At 42.6% G+C, this 15,451-nt stretch overlaps 1 protein-coding gene across 5 annotated transcripts in view; it reads left to right on the top strand.

The window, feature by feature from the left end:
* myo6a (myosin VIa) overlaps positions 1-15,451 on the top strand; it is a 69,045-nt gene that overhangs the window by 36,414 nt on the left and 17,180 nt on the right. For all 5 annotated transcript variants that reach the window (XM_044049561.1, XM_044049562.1, XM_044049564.1 and 2 more), the window contains 10 exons: positions 1,392-1,464; positions 2,333-2,460; positions 2,599-2,694; positions 3,948-4,118; positions 4,521-4,559; positions 5,952-6,045; positions 11,544-11,674; positions 12,152-12,229; positions 13,624-13,753; positions 15,259-15,349. In XM_044049561.1, the coding sequence (XP_043905496.1) occupies positions 1,392-1,464; positions 2,333-2,460; positions 2,599-2,694; positions 3,948-4,118; positions 4,521-4,559; positions 5,952-6,045; positions 11,544-11,674; positions 12,152-12,229; positions 13,624-13,753; positions 15,259-15,349 (1,031 nt within the window). The remainder of the gene's footprint in view (positions 1-1,391; positions 1,465-2,332; positions 2,461-2,598; positions 2,695-3,947; positions 4,119-4,520; positions 4,560-5,951; positions 6,046-11,543; positions 11,675-12,151; positions 12,230-13,623; positions 13,754-15,258; positions 15,350-15,451) is intronic.

Below are 15,451 nucleotides of genomic sequence, written 5' to 3' on the forward strand. Positions count from 1 at the left end.
GGGAGGGAGAGATTCAGTGCATACACAAACAGCAGGAAATGGAAGTAAACATCTTGAGGCCTCTCACAACTTTGATTTCTTCTTTGATAAAAGGTTGTGTTTTAGTTCATTTATTTGTTTTTATCTGACAGTTTAAGTCTATGATCACGTCTTTATTTCAGACTAAACCACTCACTCTCCCACACCAAAGCCCATAGAGAAAATCAGTGATTTTAGCTTGCGGGGAAACAGGAGCTGCTGGTCTACTGCTGCCTCGTGTGGTCACTTTGTGTCACTGAAGTAAATCCAAATGCAGGATTTAGAATGCTGAATTGACAAAATAAGACATTTGAACTCAGTGATGGAGGCAGCAGTGGATCAACAACTCCTGTGTGCTGTGATGTTAAAATCACTGGTTTTCTCTATGGGCTTTGGTGTGGGAGAGTGAGTGGTTTACAAACTTCAGTTTCCTGTTGGAAAAGTCTGTCTAACTGTGAGATAAAGACGTGAACATGTTCTTGTGTGTGTGTGTGTTTCTATAAATCGGCGTCATCTTGTTTTTTTTTGGATTCAATTCTCAATTTTCAGGCGTCTTGAAAACCCAAACAATCATTAGCAGCAGCATGAAAACAAACGCTGCTGCTGCTGCTGCTGCTGCTGCTGCTGCTGCTGTTGTTGTGTTAGTGTGTGTGTGTGTGTGTGTGTGTGTCCAGACGACATTTCTATTTTGGAAATAAAAGTGTGTCTCATGATAAACGACACCTCAGAAAACACTGGCCTCCATTAGTGTGTGTTTGTTTAATTATCAGAAACCATATGACGATCATCAAAGTCCTGGATCAATAACATCAGTCACAAAGTTCAGTCACTGACTGTGACCTTTAACCTCCTCACCCTCACACTGCAAATGTGTTAGAAACACTGAGGTTGTCTGCTCATTCTGTGTGTGTTTGTTAGTGTGTGTTCGTTAGCGTGTGTGTGTGCGTTAGCGCGTGTGTGTGTATTTTGTAGCAGCGTGTGTGTGTGTTAGTTTATTATTGTGTGTTTAGCGTGTGTGTTGTTGTGTATTATTAGCGTGTGTGTGTTGCGTGTGTGTGTATTTAGCGTGTGTGTGTGTGTTTGTTAGAGTGTGTGTTTGTTTGTGTGTGTGTGTGTGTGTGTGTGTTTGTTAGTGTGTGTGTGTGTGTGTGTTTGTATGTGTGTGTGTTTGTTAGTGTGTGTTGTTAGCGTGTGTGTGTTAGTGTGTGTGTGTTTGTTAGTCTGTGTTAGTGTGTGTGTGTGTTTGTTAGCGTGTGTGTGTGTTTGTTAGCATGGTGTAAGCGGCTTCCCACAGCGGCCTCATTATCCGGTTCCCGCGCTCGCCGACATCAACGTGACGGATCGTCATGATCAATGTCTTGTTTGCGTTCCAGGAACAAGAGCTGTACCAGAGGGAGGGGCTCGGAGTCAACGAGGTTCACTACGTGGATAATCAGGACTGCATAGGTACGCACACACACACTCACAGTGGGTTCTCATGCTGCGGCTCCTTCACGCTGTGACGTGATTGTTCATTCACAGACACAGCTGCTCGTCCTCAGGTCTCATGAATATTTATCTTGGTAGACTCGCTAAGACTCAGACCTGGGACTTATTAGCTTTGAGAACATTTAGGTCTCGATTGTGGACTTGTGGATCTTCACCTGGGACTTTTGGATGTAGTCTTTGTATGTGTAGGTCTGAGGAGGTCTTGACCTGAGACTTAAAGACCTTGGACTTTTGGGTCTTGAACTTGAAACATTTGGACTTAGACCTTGGATAGTTATAGATCTTTGATGTGGACTTGTTGGTCTTGACCTCAGACTTGTAGGTCTTGACCTGAGACTTGTAGGTCTCGGTCTTGACCTGAGACTTGTAGTTCTTGGTCTTGACCTGAGACTTGTAGTTCTTGGTCTTGACCTGAGACTTGTAGGTCTTGACCTGAGACTTGTAGGTTTTGGTCTTGACCTGAGACTTGTTGGTCTTGGTCTTGACCTGAGACTTGTAGGTCTTGGTCTTGACCTGACACTTGTAGGTCTTGGTCTTGACCTGACACTTGTAGGTCTTGGTCTTGACCTCAGACTTGTAGGTCTTGGTCTTTACCTCAGACTTGTAGGTCTTCACTGAGGAGTTTGGACTTTTAAGTCTTGACTTGAGACATTTGGACTTTTTAACTTCTCTGTTTCCATTAAACTTTCATTTAGACTTTAATGGTCCACGTCACCTCTGCTGGAACTTCAGGCAAACTTCAGCGGCTTCATTACTGGCAACACTGATGAGGCGTTCGCACGTCTTCTTCTCACCTTCTGTCTCTCTCTCTCCCTCCTTCACGCAGACCTGGTGGAGGCCAAGCTGGTCGGCATCCTGGACATCCTGGACGAAGAGAACCGACTCCCTCAGCCCAGCGACCAGCACTTCACCGACACCGTTCACAACAAACACAAGAACCACTTCAGACTGACGGTAAATCCACCACTCGCGTAGCGTTCTTTAAGCGACACAGCGTGACGGGAGAGACACAGCGTAACGGGAGAGACACGCGGTGACGTCTTCAGGCGACAGCTGAGGCTGACGGACGTGTCACTGTAAATGTTTCCTCAGGTTCCCAGGAAGTCAAAGCTGGCCGTCCACAGGAACGTGAGGGACGACGAAGGTTTCATCGTCAGACACTTTGCAGGAGCGGTGTGCTACGAGACGGTGCGTTCACTGACCGCTTTAACCCTTAACACCTGAGAAAATGACTCAGTTCAGTGCTTTTAGAATAACAGTCAGTATCTGGCACTTACAACTTACTGCATGTTAAAATATTACAGCAGATTTTTTGTGTTAAATTTGACATTTGAACAATATGTCAAAATGTACACATTTCAAAACATATACATTAAAGGAAAAACATGGGCATTAAGGAAAAACCTTGATGTTAAGGAAGAAACATGGACATTAAGGAAAAACATTGATGTTAAGGAAGAAACATTGACGTTAAGGGAAAAAACATGGACATTAAGGAAAAACATTGATGTTAAGGGAAAAACATTGACGTTAAGGAAGAAACATGGACATTAAGGAAGAAACATTGACATTAAGGAAAAACTTTGACGTTAAGGAAGAAACATTGATGTTAAGGGAAAACATGGACATTCAGGAAAAACATTGACGTTAAGAAATAAACATATACGTTAAGGGAAAGTGTGGACATTAAGGGAAAAACATTGATGTTGAGGAAGAAACATTGACGTTAAGGGAAAAAACATTGATGTTAAGGGAAAAACATTGAGGTTAACGAAGAAACATGGACATTAAGGAAAAACATTGACGTTAAGAAAAAAACATATACGTTAAGGGAAAAACATTGACGTTAAGGAAGAAACATTGACATTAAGGAAAAACTTTGACATTAAGGAAGAAACATTGACATTAAGGAAAAACTTTGATATTAAGGAAAAACATTGATGTTAAGGAAGAAACATTGACGTTAAGGGAAAAAACATGGACATTAAGGAAAAACATTGATGTTAAGGGAAAAACATTGACGTTAAGGAGAAACGTGGACATTAAGGAAGAAACATTGACATTAAGGAAAAACTTTGACGTTAAGGAAGAAACATTGATGTTAAGAAAAAAACATACGTTAAGGGAAAAACATTGATTTTGAGGAAAAAACATGTACGTTAAGGGAAAAGCATGGACGTTAAGGTAGTTATTTATAATATACTGCATGTTGTTAAAATAGTGAAAAACAAGTTAATTAATTTCTGTGTTAAATTAGAAATATGAGTGACTGAGTCTTTGTCTCAAGAACAGAACAAATGAATAGAAACTAAGACGCTGATTCTCCGGCTTCCTGCGACAGCGCTAGTGAAATTACCGTACTGACTGTGCGCTTTCACAAACCAAGAAAACCTTTCCTTTCTGTCCTCTGCTTTTAGATGAAACTGTGTTTGTTTTTGCAGACGAAGTTCGTGGAGAAGAACAACGACGCGCTGCACCTGTCCCTGCAGACGCTGGTCAGCGAGTCCAAAGACCGCTTCGTACGCGAACTCTTTGAGAACTCCAACAACAGCAAAGACGTCAAACAGAAGGCGGGAAAACTCAGCTTCATCAGTGTCGGCAACAAGTTCAAGGTAAAACCAAAGAATGACCTTAACTATAAGGGTCTTTGACTAAGTCACTTTCAGACCATTTTTCCTCACAAGTATATGTGTAAGTATGTATATATACATATATATAGATATACATAGAGGCAAATGAAAGTGCAGAGGTCAGCACTGATTAGATCACAGCTGTAAAACAAAGACAACACTCAGCAGCAGCTCAGTGATATTGATGATATTGATGGTTGTGTTTTTGTGTTCCTGTGTTTCTCTGAGTTGTTTGACTTGTGCTGAGTCACAGTCGCATTTGTTGAAAACAACAACTGCAGAAAAGAAACGCGGCTTATAAAGGAAACACAGAGAAATGTTGTTTTGTCTCCGTCCTCTCGTGTCTGATGTCACAGAGACGTTTCTCGTCTTTATCTCCTGCAGACTCAGCTGAATATTCTCCTGGAGAAGCTGCGCAGCACGGTGAGTGTCCGTCTGTCTGCCTGTCTGCCTGTCTGCCTGTCTGCCTGTCTGTCTGTGCTGGAGGCGTCACAGCTGCAGCGGAGCTCCTGTGATTGAGCTCTTTATTTGTCACCAGAGACAAACGCCCACCACAGGCTGGAGATCATCATCACGTCCTGTTCACAAAGTGCTGCATGTCATGAATTTCAATCTCCAGCTCATTTCTGTCTCTGTGGACGTGTTCAGACCCACAACTGTTAAAGGGATAGTTTAAGGGGTTTTGGAAGCGTGGTTGTGTGAGGTTACTGACGTGAGCTGAGCTGTGAGAGAACCCTGCTCTGCACGAACCTCTTTGTCTCACTGTGAGACAGACTTTTGTAAACCACTCACTCTCCCACACCAAAGTCCACAGAGGAAATCAGTGATTTTAGCTCGCGGGCACACAGGAGCTGCTGGTCCTCTGCTGCCTCGTGTGGTCACTTTTGGCGTATTTCAACCGGCTCTACTTGCCTCGCCTCGGCACGACGTGATTAGGTTGCATCTCCACTACAAAAAAGTACCTACTTAACGTGGGCGGAGTCATGAAACTGCGGTGACTTTGTTTTATACGCGACACACACACACACACACACACGAGTGACTAGTGACTTTACACCAGACTTCTATAGTTGTTGGAGATTAACCCACGTTTTTACGATTATTAAGTAGTTTTAACTTATCTACAATTCGGCGCTGTTCAGCTTGATTTCTGTCCACACGCCTCCGGAGCGCAGCCTCCTACTCCACAGACGACAGCGGCAGCGGTCTGTGATGCCGCTCACGATCGCCGGCGCTGTCCCTAAATACACCACTCCACTTTAAAAGACTCCTGTTAAATATAGAGGTTTCCCTGGTAGTTGTTGGAGATTAACACACATTTTTAGGATTGTTAAGTTGTACTTAGCACGCTTGGAACCTAAAAATAGTACCTGGTACCAGGTACTTTGCTAGTGGAAACGCTAATTAAACCATGGCGTGGCGAGACGAGCCATTTATGTCACTGCGGTCAATCTGAACACAGGATTTCAAACACAGAACACATTTGAACTGAGTGATGGAGGCAGCAGTGGATCAAGACCTCCTGCACTAAGTGTAAAACATGTTAGATAAGGGAAAAACATGGGCGTTAAGCGAAAAGTGTGGACGTTGATGTTGGGGGGAGGGCACTAAAGATAAAACACATTAGTTAAGGGAAAAACATGGATGTTGAGGGAAAAGCATGATGTTAAGAAAAAAAAAAAGCCAGACAAACAAAGTGTGAGCAGCTTTATATTCACATATATCTGCTTTATCTAAATCTACATGTTTTATATAAAAGTTATGTTATGTCATGTGTCTCCGTGTCTTCATGTCTCTGCTACTTGTGTCCTCCAGGGCTCCAGTTTCATCCGCTGCATTAAACCAAACCTGAAGATGGTGAGCCACCAGTTTGAAGGAGCTCAGATTCTGTCTCAACTGCAGTGCTCGGGTCAGTACCTTGAGTAACTTCAGTAACTTCGGTACCTTCAGTAACTTCACTGACTTCGGTAACTTCAGTACCTTCAGTAACTTTGGTACCTTCAGTACCTTCAGTACCTTCCTTAACTTCAGTACCTTCAGTAACTTCGGTACCTTCAGTAACTTTGGTAACTTCAGTACCTACGGTACCTTGAGTAACTTCGATAACTTCGATACCTTCAGTAACTTCACTAACTTCGGTAACTTCAGTACCTTCGGTATCTTCATTACCTTCAGTAACTTCAGTACCTTCAGTACCTTCAGTAACTTTGGTACCTTCAGTACCTTCCTTAACTTCAGTACCTTCAGTAACTTCGGTACCTTCAGTAACTTCGGTACCTTCAGTAACTGTGGTACCTTCAGTAACTTTGGTAACTTCAGTACCTTCGGTATCTTCAGTAACTTCCTTAACTTCAGTACCTTCAGTACCTTCGGTACCTTCCTTAACTTCAGTACCTTCCTTAACTTCAGTACCGTCCTTAACTTCAGTACCTAAGGTATCTTCGATATCTTTAGTATCTTCAGTAACTTCGGTACCTTCCTTAACTTCAGTATCTCAGTAACTTCAGTACCTTCCTTTACTTCAGTGCATTCAGTACCTTCAGTATCTTTAGTAACTTCAGTACCTTCAGTAACTTGAGTATCTTTAGTAACTTCAGTACCTTCAGTATCTTTAGTAACTTCAGTAACTTTAGTATCTTTAGTAACTTCAGTAACTTCAGTACCTTTAGTAGCTTCAGTAACTTCAGTACCTTTAGTATCTTTAGTAACTTCAGTACCTTCCTTAACTTCAGTACCTTCAGTAATTTCAGGACATTCAGTATCTTTAGTACCTTCAGTATCTTCAGTACCTTCAGTATCTTCAGTACCTTCAGTATCTTCAGTAACTTCAGTACCTTCCTTAACGTCAGTACCTTCAGTAACTTCAGTATCTTCAGTACCTTCAGTAACTTCAGTATCTTCAGTAACTTCAGTACCTTCAGCAGTATCTTCAGTACCTTCAGTATCTTCAGTAACTTCAGTACCTTCAGTACCTTCAGTATCTTCAGTACCTTCAGTACCTTCAGTAACTTCAGTACCTTCAGTACCTTCAGTACCTTCAGTATCTTTAGTAACTTCAGTACCTTCAGTAACTTCAGTACCTTCGCTGCAGCTGTCTCAGCTGGACGCTTTCAGTCGTTCACGCTCTGTGAAAACGTTCAGCTGAGTTACAGATAATCACTATCTGCTGCACGACGTGCACACAACAGAACTGAACCAGAGATAAAAAGCAGGATTCATGTGTTGGCATTTAAAGAAAAACCTCAGTGTGTGACACCGTGCTGAACCTTGATATTCACTCACACTCTGCGCTCACGTCATTTTACTCTTTTTACAGCTCAGAGCTCTGAAACTGCACTGTTCATTGATGGCATTTTCTGATTCCACCACACAGTTCAAGCATGACGCAACACGGCCTTCCTGCTCTGACCAGGTTAGAGCGAGCTGAGCCAATGCTAACGTGACTGAAGAGTCATGAGCATGACGTCCCACACAAGAATCAAAGCCAACAATGTCCAACTGTAGATCAGTTTAAAAGACTTAAAAAAACTACTTACAGTGGGTACGGAAAGTATTCAGACCCCTTTAAATTTTTCACTCTTTATCTCATTGCAGCCATTTGCTAAAATCAAAAAAGTTCATTTTATTTCTCATTAATGTACACTCAGGACCCCATCTTGACAGAAAAAAAACAGAAATGTAGAAATTTTTGCAAATGTATTAAAAAAGAAAAAGTGAAATATCACATGGTCATAAGTATTCAGACCCTTTGCTCAGTATTGAGTAGAAGCTCCTTTTGAGCTAGTACAGCCATGAGTCTTCTTGGGAATGATGCAACAAGTTTTTCACACCTGGATTTGGGGATCCTCTGCCATTCTTCCTTGCAGATCCTCTCCAGTTCTGTCAGGTTGGTTGGTGGACGTTGGTGGACGTTGGTGGACAGCCATTTTCAGGTCTCTCCAGAGATGCTCAGTTGGGTTTAGGTCAGGGCTCTGGCTGGGCCAGTCAAGAATGATCACACAGTTGTTCCGAAGCCACTCCTTCGTTATTTTAGCTGTGTGCTTAGGGTCATTGTCTTGTTGGAAGGTGAACCTTCGGCCCAGTCTGAGGTCCTGAGCACTCTGGAAGAGGTTTTCCTCCAGGATATCTCTGTACTTGGCCACGTTCATATTTCCTTCAATTGCAACCAGTCGTCCTGTCCCTGCAGCTGAAAAACACCCCCATAGCATGATGCTGCCACCACCATGTTTCACTGTTGGGATTGTATTGGGCAGGTGATGAGCAGTGCTTGGTTTTCTCCACACATACCACTTAGAATTAACACCAAAAAGTCTTCATGTGTTTTTTTGGCAAACTGTATGCAGGCTTTCATATGTCTGGCACTGAGGAGAGGCTTCAGTCGGGCCATAAAGCCCCGACTGGTGGAGGGCTGCAGTGATAGTGGACTTTGTGGAACTTTCTCCCATCTCCCTACTGCATCTCTGGAGCTCAGTCACAGTGATCTTTGGGTTCTTTACCTCTCTCACCAAGGCTCTTCTCCCTCGATTGCTCAGTTTGGCTGGACGGCCAGGTCTAGGAAGAGTTCTGGTCGTCCCAAACGTCTTCCATTTAAGGATTATGGAGGCCACTGTGCTCTTAGGAACCTTGAGTGCTGCAGAAATTCTTTTGGAACCTTGGCCAGATCTGTGCCTTGCCACAATTCTGTCTCTGAGCTCCTTGGCAGTTCCTTCGACCTCATGATTCTCATTTGCTCTGACATGCACTGTGAGCTGTAAGGTCTTATATAGATATATTTAAGAATATTGTGTGCCTTTCCTAGTCAAGTCCAATCAGTTTAATTCAACACAGCTGGACTCCAATGAAGGAGCAGAACCATCTCAAGGACAATCAGAAGAAATGGACAACATGTGAGTTAAATATGAGTGTCACAGCAGAGGGTCTGAATACTTATGACCATGTGATATTTCACTTTTTCTTTTTTAATAAATTTGCAAAAATGTCTACATTTCTGTTTTTTTTCTGTCAAGATGGGGTGCTGAGTGTACATTAATGAGAAATAAAATGAACTTTTTTGATTTTAGCAAATGGCTGCAATGAAACAAAGAGTGAACAATTTAAAGGGGTCTGAATACTTTCCGTACCCACTGTATGTTTCTACATTCTACTTCTAGTTCCAAAAATTACTTAGAATTCCAAAAATTACTTAGAATTCCAAAAATCTACTTATAGTTCCAAAAATTACTTAGAATTCCAAAAATCTACTTATAGTTCCAAAAATTACTTGGAATTCCAAAAATTATAAGTAGAATTTTAAGTCTTTTTAACTTTGATATACAGTTGGACATTGTTGGACACAGTTTGATTGTTTGATTCTTCTGTCGGACGTGGCACTCATGACTCTTCAGTGACGTCACGAGTTAGCATCGGTCACGTGTTAGCATCGGTCACGAGTTAGCATCGGCTCAGCTCGTTCTTCAGAGCAGAATCTAAAGAAACACCAGGTTCTCTCACTGATGGAAAGAAAAGAAACAGTAGATCTAGAACTGCTCATGTCAAGGCGTCATAAATGTGACGAATGTTAACCCGTTAACTTAAATTAAGCTTCATGAATATATCAGTAATGAAGTCCATTATTTTCCATTAAATTGTCATGAAAAAATTTCTCTTCTTTACTTTTTGATGTTAGATTTAATGACGTGTGTGTGTGGGAGAGAAAAGACAACGCAAACCTTTGCTCTCTTTATTTCCTCTCACTCACAGATTTATGCTGCGATCTCTGTGACTTTGACCTTAATGTCTTTGTTGTGTTCTGCAGAACAATAGAAGTGATCCGCTCCGTCTGTGGCTCTACAGGAGCAGAGATTTAATATCCTTAGAGATTCTGATTTTTGCCTTCTCTTCCTCACAAACCCCAGCGATGCCCCGCTCTGATACCTGCTCCTTTATCACTTTTATTGGACTGGGAATCCAAAAGCTTTTGGAGCAGGCGGCGGCGGGGACACGGGGGACAGCGAGCATCCACACAGTGTTGCCGAGTCCAAAAACAGAATGATCATCAACCAAACAGAACTTTCCCATTAGGTTATATTTCTCTCCTGAAAGATGTAGATTTAATCTGTGACGTTTGTTGTTTTCAGCAGAAAGTAAAACACTGACTTATATGCCAATATAGTCTTATATAATATATATAATTATATTACGTCTACACAAGAGTATGAGTTTAAGGTAATCTGGAAAAGTCAGGTCTCGTATGATCTCTGTGTCCACATGAAAGCAGAGAGAATTCAATCAAATCTGTCCTGTCCTGACTCAGGACACACAGACAGACAGACAGGACTGAAGACTCAGGACACACACACAGACAGACAGACAGGACTGCAGACTCAGGACACACAGACAGACAGGACTGAAGCGTCAGGACACACACAGAGACAGGACTGAAGACTCAGGACAGACAGGCCTGAAGTCTGACTCCAGTCAAGAGTAATCGGACCATGGATCACCAGGTATGTTAGTCTGACTAAGACTAACTGGATTATAGTCAGACTAAAGAAAACTGAATAATTGTCTTAGTCTTTGATGTAAATAAACTGAGTGTCAGCGACGTTAGCGAAGCATGACCTCACACTGGGGGGCGTGGTCAAATCCTTGACTCCGCCTCCACACCCGTGACATACATATATATACATGTATTAAAGCTGTACGTGCCGTTCCGTCGTCTCAAACACAGGTCTTTGTGTTTGTCAGAGTTTGATGATGTTTCATGCTGTAAAAGCTGAATGTGTGTAATGTTGTGTAGCAGCGTGAAAACACCTGACGGGGGAAAAAGGTCCTTGAGTTGTGAAGCAACTTAATGACAGTAAACGCTGCTGTGAGGATTTTTTTGCTCTGAAAACCAATTAGCAGCATCTGTCCGCTGTGTGAGCGCTCGGGAAATTAGCTCTTTGATTTGAGTTTTCAAAGCTAATTGCGCAGATTAACAATGTCTCCGAGAGGCCAAATCATCAGTGTTCACAGCGTGTGTGTGTGTGTGATTAATTCATCGTGTCGACTCTGTAAAACCACAACAACACAAAGTCGCTGACAAACGGGGACAAAGGTCACAAAGTTGAACTATGAAGTCCAGAAGGTTGACAGATTGTGTTGATTAGCATGCAGCCACACGTCCCTCAGCTTTTCAAGTCTTTTATATTGGAGGTGATTTAATTATTTCAAAGTTAAAGTCCTGTCTGTAAAAGTCACCTGTGGTACGACAGCGTCATGATTATTACAGGACCTGCTTACTAGGGCTGGAACTATGTGATCCTACCAATGTGTGGGAACCCTGGACACTAATATAGCTGATCCCTAAAAGGGTTTTAAAGAAAAGTTTTAAAGATACTGAACCAATTGTTGACATTGTTGACCCCCCCCCCATCGTGTCTGCAGGAATGGTGTCAGTGCTGGACTTGATGCAGGGCGGCTTCCCGTCCAGAGCTCCCTTCCACGAACTCTACAACATGTACCAGAAGTACATGCCACCCAAACTCACCCGCCTCGACCCGCGGCTCTTCTGCAAGGTCAGTCACTTCTCCGCCCCCAAACATCTTAACCCCAAAATCCACAAACTTTCAAACTATCAAACATCCAAACCTCCAAACATCCAAACCGCCATACATCCAAACCTCCAAACCTCCAAACATCCAAACCTCCATACATCCAAACCTCCATACATCCAAACCTCCATACTCCAAACCTCCATCCAAACCATACATCCAAACATACATCCAAACCTCCAAACCGCCATACATTCAAACCTCCAAACATCAAACCTCCATACATCCAAACCTCCCAACAAAAACATCCAAACCTCCAAACATCAAACCTCCATACATCCAAACCTCCATACATCCAAAACTCCAAACATCCAAACATCCAAACATCCAAACCTCCAAACGACAAAATCTTCAAAACTCACAGCATTTCTCAAAGCGTCTTCTTCTTCTTTTTCTTCTTCTTCACCAGATTTATCACTGTTCTTCATGTTTGTGTTGCAGGCCTTATTCAAAGCTCTGGGACTGAACGAGCATGACTACAAGTTCGGGCTGACCAGAGTGTTTTTCCGGCCCGGGAAGGTAAGACCCTGCTAACCTTGCTAACCTTGCTAACCTTGCTAATGCACACTTAGTTATTGTTCCCCTGCAGAAAGAGAGGATAAAGGGCATTAGTCATTTTGGCTGCTCAGGTGAGATGAGGTTTGTTTTTTTAAACGAGCAAACACAAACAGATGGTGCTTTTACTTCCTCACCACATGAATAATTCATCTTATCGTTGTCAAACTCCTGGTTTCCAGGCTGGAAAAGAGAAAGTCAGACGAAAATCTGCAGGATTAATAAAACACTTAGGAATATAGAAACAGAAGTGGTCCCAGCTCGCCTTGCCTCGCCTCGACTACAAATAATAGCTACTCAAAGTGGGCGGAGTCATCACTGCACAGCTGCATGAAACTCAATCATTGCAACTTTAAGTAGATTTTGTAATTTTAAGTAGATGTTTGGGATATACGTCATGTGTAGTATCGCCTCTGCTCGCTTGGAACCTCCCTAGAGCAGATACTAAGAAAAGTACCACGTATGATCGCTCGTTGGTGGAAACACGGCAAGATAAACCCGGGTTGTGTCGGCGCTGAAGCTCACAAATTTTTGTCTGCCAAGTTAACCTGATAATAATGAGAAATAGGAAAGTGAAGAAGTAAATTGCATTGTTAATAAAACAGCAGCAGCAGCTTTAGACTCTGCAGGTCTGACAGTCAGTGGTTTTCTGAGGACATCACAACACCTGGACACGCACTCCAGCTCCAGATCCAGATGCAGATCCAGATCCAGCTCCAGCTCTAGTACAGTCGTGATCTTGCCGTCATAAAAGATGCATGAATGAAGAGGCTGCGGTGAAAATCTGCACCTTTATCGTCCCGACTCATGATCTTATCAAATGTATTAAACTTTGAGGGGAAATCAATGTTTAAGTATTTATTCAGATTTGACTTAAAAAAATAAAACATGTTTTATTTATCGATGTTCTTGCCAAAACAAAACAAAACTTTAACGCAGCAGGGAGCAAGCGGCTGTGGTGATTTTTAAAATAAGAACGTCGGGGTCAGCGGAAAGTTACATTTAAACATCGTGAGATTACATAATCTCGTTCTGGACCAGAAACTTTGATTTATGAGAACGACGACTGAGGACAGCTTCAGGGACTTTAAATTGGAAAAAGTAATAATAATAAAAATGTTATATTACGATCTTTTATAAAATAAAGTTAGGACATTTTCTAAAATGTTACAACATTAAAGGACCAGAACGAGTGGTGACATGTTGGATTACGTATTACAACGTGTGCTTTAATCTGATTTAATCCACAAATAACAAACCTTTCAAAGCAAACGTGTTCACACTTTTCATTATTGCTGCATCACAGATTCAAAATAAAACACAGGCCTGACCGCGTCTGCGTCTGTGTGTCGCTCCAGTTTGCAGAGTTTGATCAGATCATGAAGTCGGACCCGGATCATCTGGCCGAGCTGGTGAAGAAAGTCAACACGTGGCTGATCCACAGTCGCTGGAAGAAGGTGCAGTGGTGCGCGCTGTCCGTCATCAAACGTGAGTGTCCTGGGAAATGTCAATCATTGTTCACGCTCGTGAACTGAAGTTGCAGGAAATGTGAAAAAGAGAGGATTTAAATGTTGTGTGGTCGTATGAGGTCAGTGAGGTCAGTGAGGTCAGTGAGGTCAGTGAGGTCAGTTCACAGCTGCACGCGTCCAAGAACTCACCTGTGACAACCTGGCTGCCAGTAAATATGTTTTAGCATCTGAACAATATAATAATACAATCAGTATAAGTCTACGATATCTTAAGAACACGTTTCACGTCTTTATCCAACAGGAAACTGAAGTTTGTAAAACCACTCACTCTCCCACACCAAAGTCCATAGAGAAAATCAGTGATTTTAACATCACACACACAGGTGTTGTTGATCCACTGCTGCCTCCATCACTAAGTTCACATGTCTTATTTATAACAACTGACCACACGAGGCAGCAGAGGACCAGAAGCTCCTGTGTCTCCACAAGCTAAAATCACTGATTTTCTGTATAGAGTTTGGTGTGGGAGAGTGTCTGTGTGTGGATGTTTATACATCATCATCAAACCTTTTTCTTTGTCTTCTTTAAATATCTTTTTATTTGTTTTCCTTCACATAACATAATTACATTTTATTTGATTTTGACAAACACAACGTACACACACACACTCTGTGTCTCATGGATTCATTTATAGAAACAATATCACAATATTGATACAGAATTCAAAGTGCAAAACAGATCAGTGTTACCTCAGCAAAAGCAAAAAGTGTGTGTGTGTGTGTGTGTGTGCGTGCGTATGTGTGTGGGGTGCGTGCTTGTGTGGGTGGTGCGTGTATGTGCGTGTGTGTGTGTGTGCGCGTGCGTGCGTGCGTGTGTGTGTGGGGGTGCGTGTGTTGCTCTGCTGCAGCTGCATTTGTAATAAAAATCGATCCATGTTTCCACGTCTGTTCATAAACACAACATCTAACTAGTGTGTTACAACCCACTGACCTCGTCCACACACTGTCGTCCACACACTGTCGTCCACACTCCACACCCAACATCCACACTCTGTCGTCCACACGCTGTGTCGTCCACACTCTGTCGTCCACACTCTGTCGTCCACACTCTGTCGTCGTCCACACACGTCCTCCTTCTCTCTCCTCTCGCTCTCTCTCTCCCTTCGCGTCGCCTCAACATTTGTTTTCGTTGTTGCTCAAACAGAACATGAGATTCTTATTGACATCCAGACACGCCAGCGTCAGTGTGTTTCCATGGTTACCAAGTAAATAAAGTGACAGGAAACAGAAAAGTTAACAATGTTGAGGATGACACACAGGGGGGCGGGGTTAAACCCTTGATTCCACCTTTGCTTTGAAGGTCGCTCAGCTCCAGAGAATCAAACCTTCACTTAGACTCAGAGATTAACGTCACAGATATCAGAGGCCAAAGGTCAGACGTCAAGGTCACAACAGCCTAAAAACAGAGAGTTAGATGTTTCTGCAGTGTGACCTCTCTCCCTCTCTCCCTCCCTCTGTCTCGCAGTGAAGAACAAGATCTTGTATCGAGCCAGCGCTTGTATCAAGATGCAGAAGACGGTTCGGATGTGGCTCTGCAAGAAGAAACACAAGCCGAGGTGAGTTTTCTGTCTTCTTTGTTCATGCTCAGCCCCACGTCTCTGTAGGGGTTCCTCAAGGCTCTAGTTTGAGCCCCACCTTCTTTTCTGCCCATTGAAGGT

Source organism: Solea senegalensis, linkage group LG17 (genome assembly GCF_019176455.1).
Source record: "Solea senegalensis isolate Sse05_10M linkage group LG17, IFAPA_SoseM_1, whole genome shotgun sequence".
Taxonomy (NCBI): domain Eukaryota; kingdom Metazoa; phylum Chordata; class Actinopteri; order Pleuronectiformes; family Soleidae; genus Solea; species Solea senegalensis.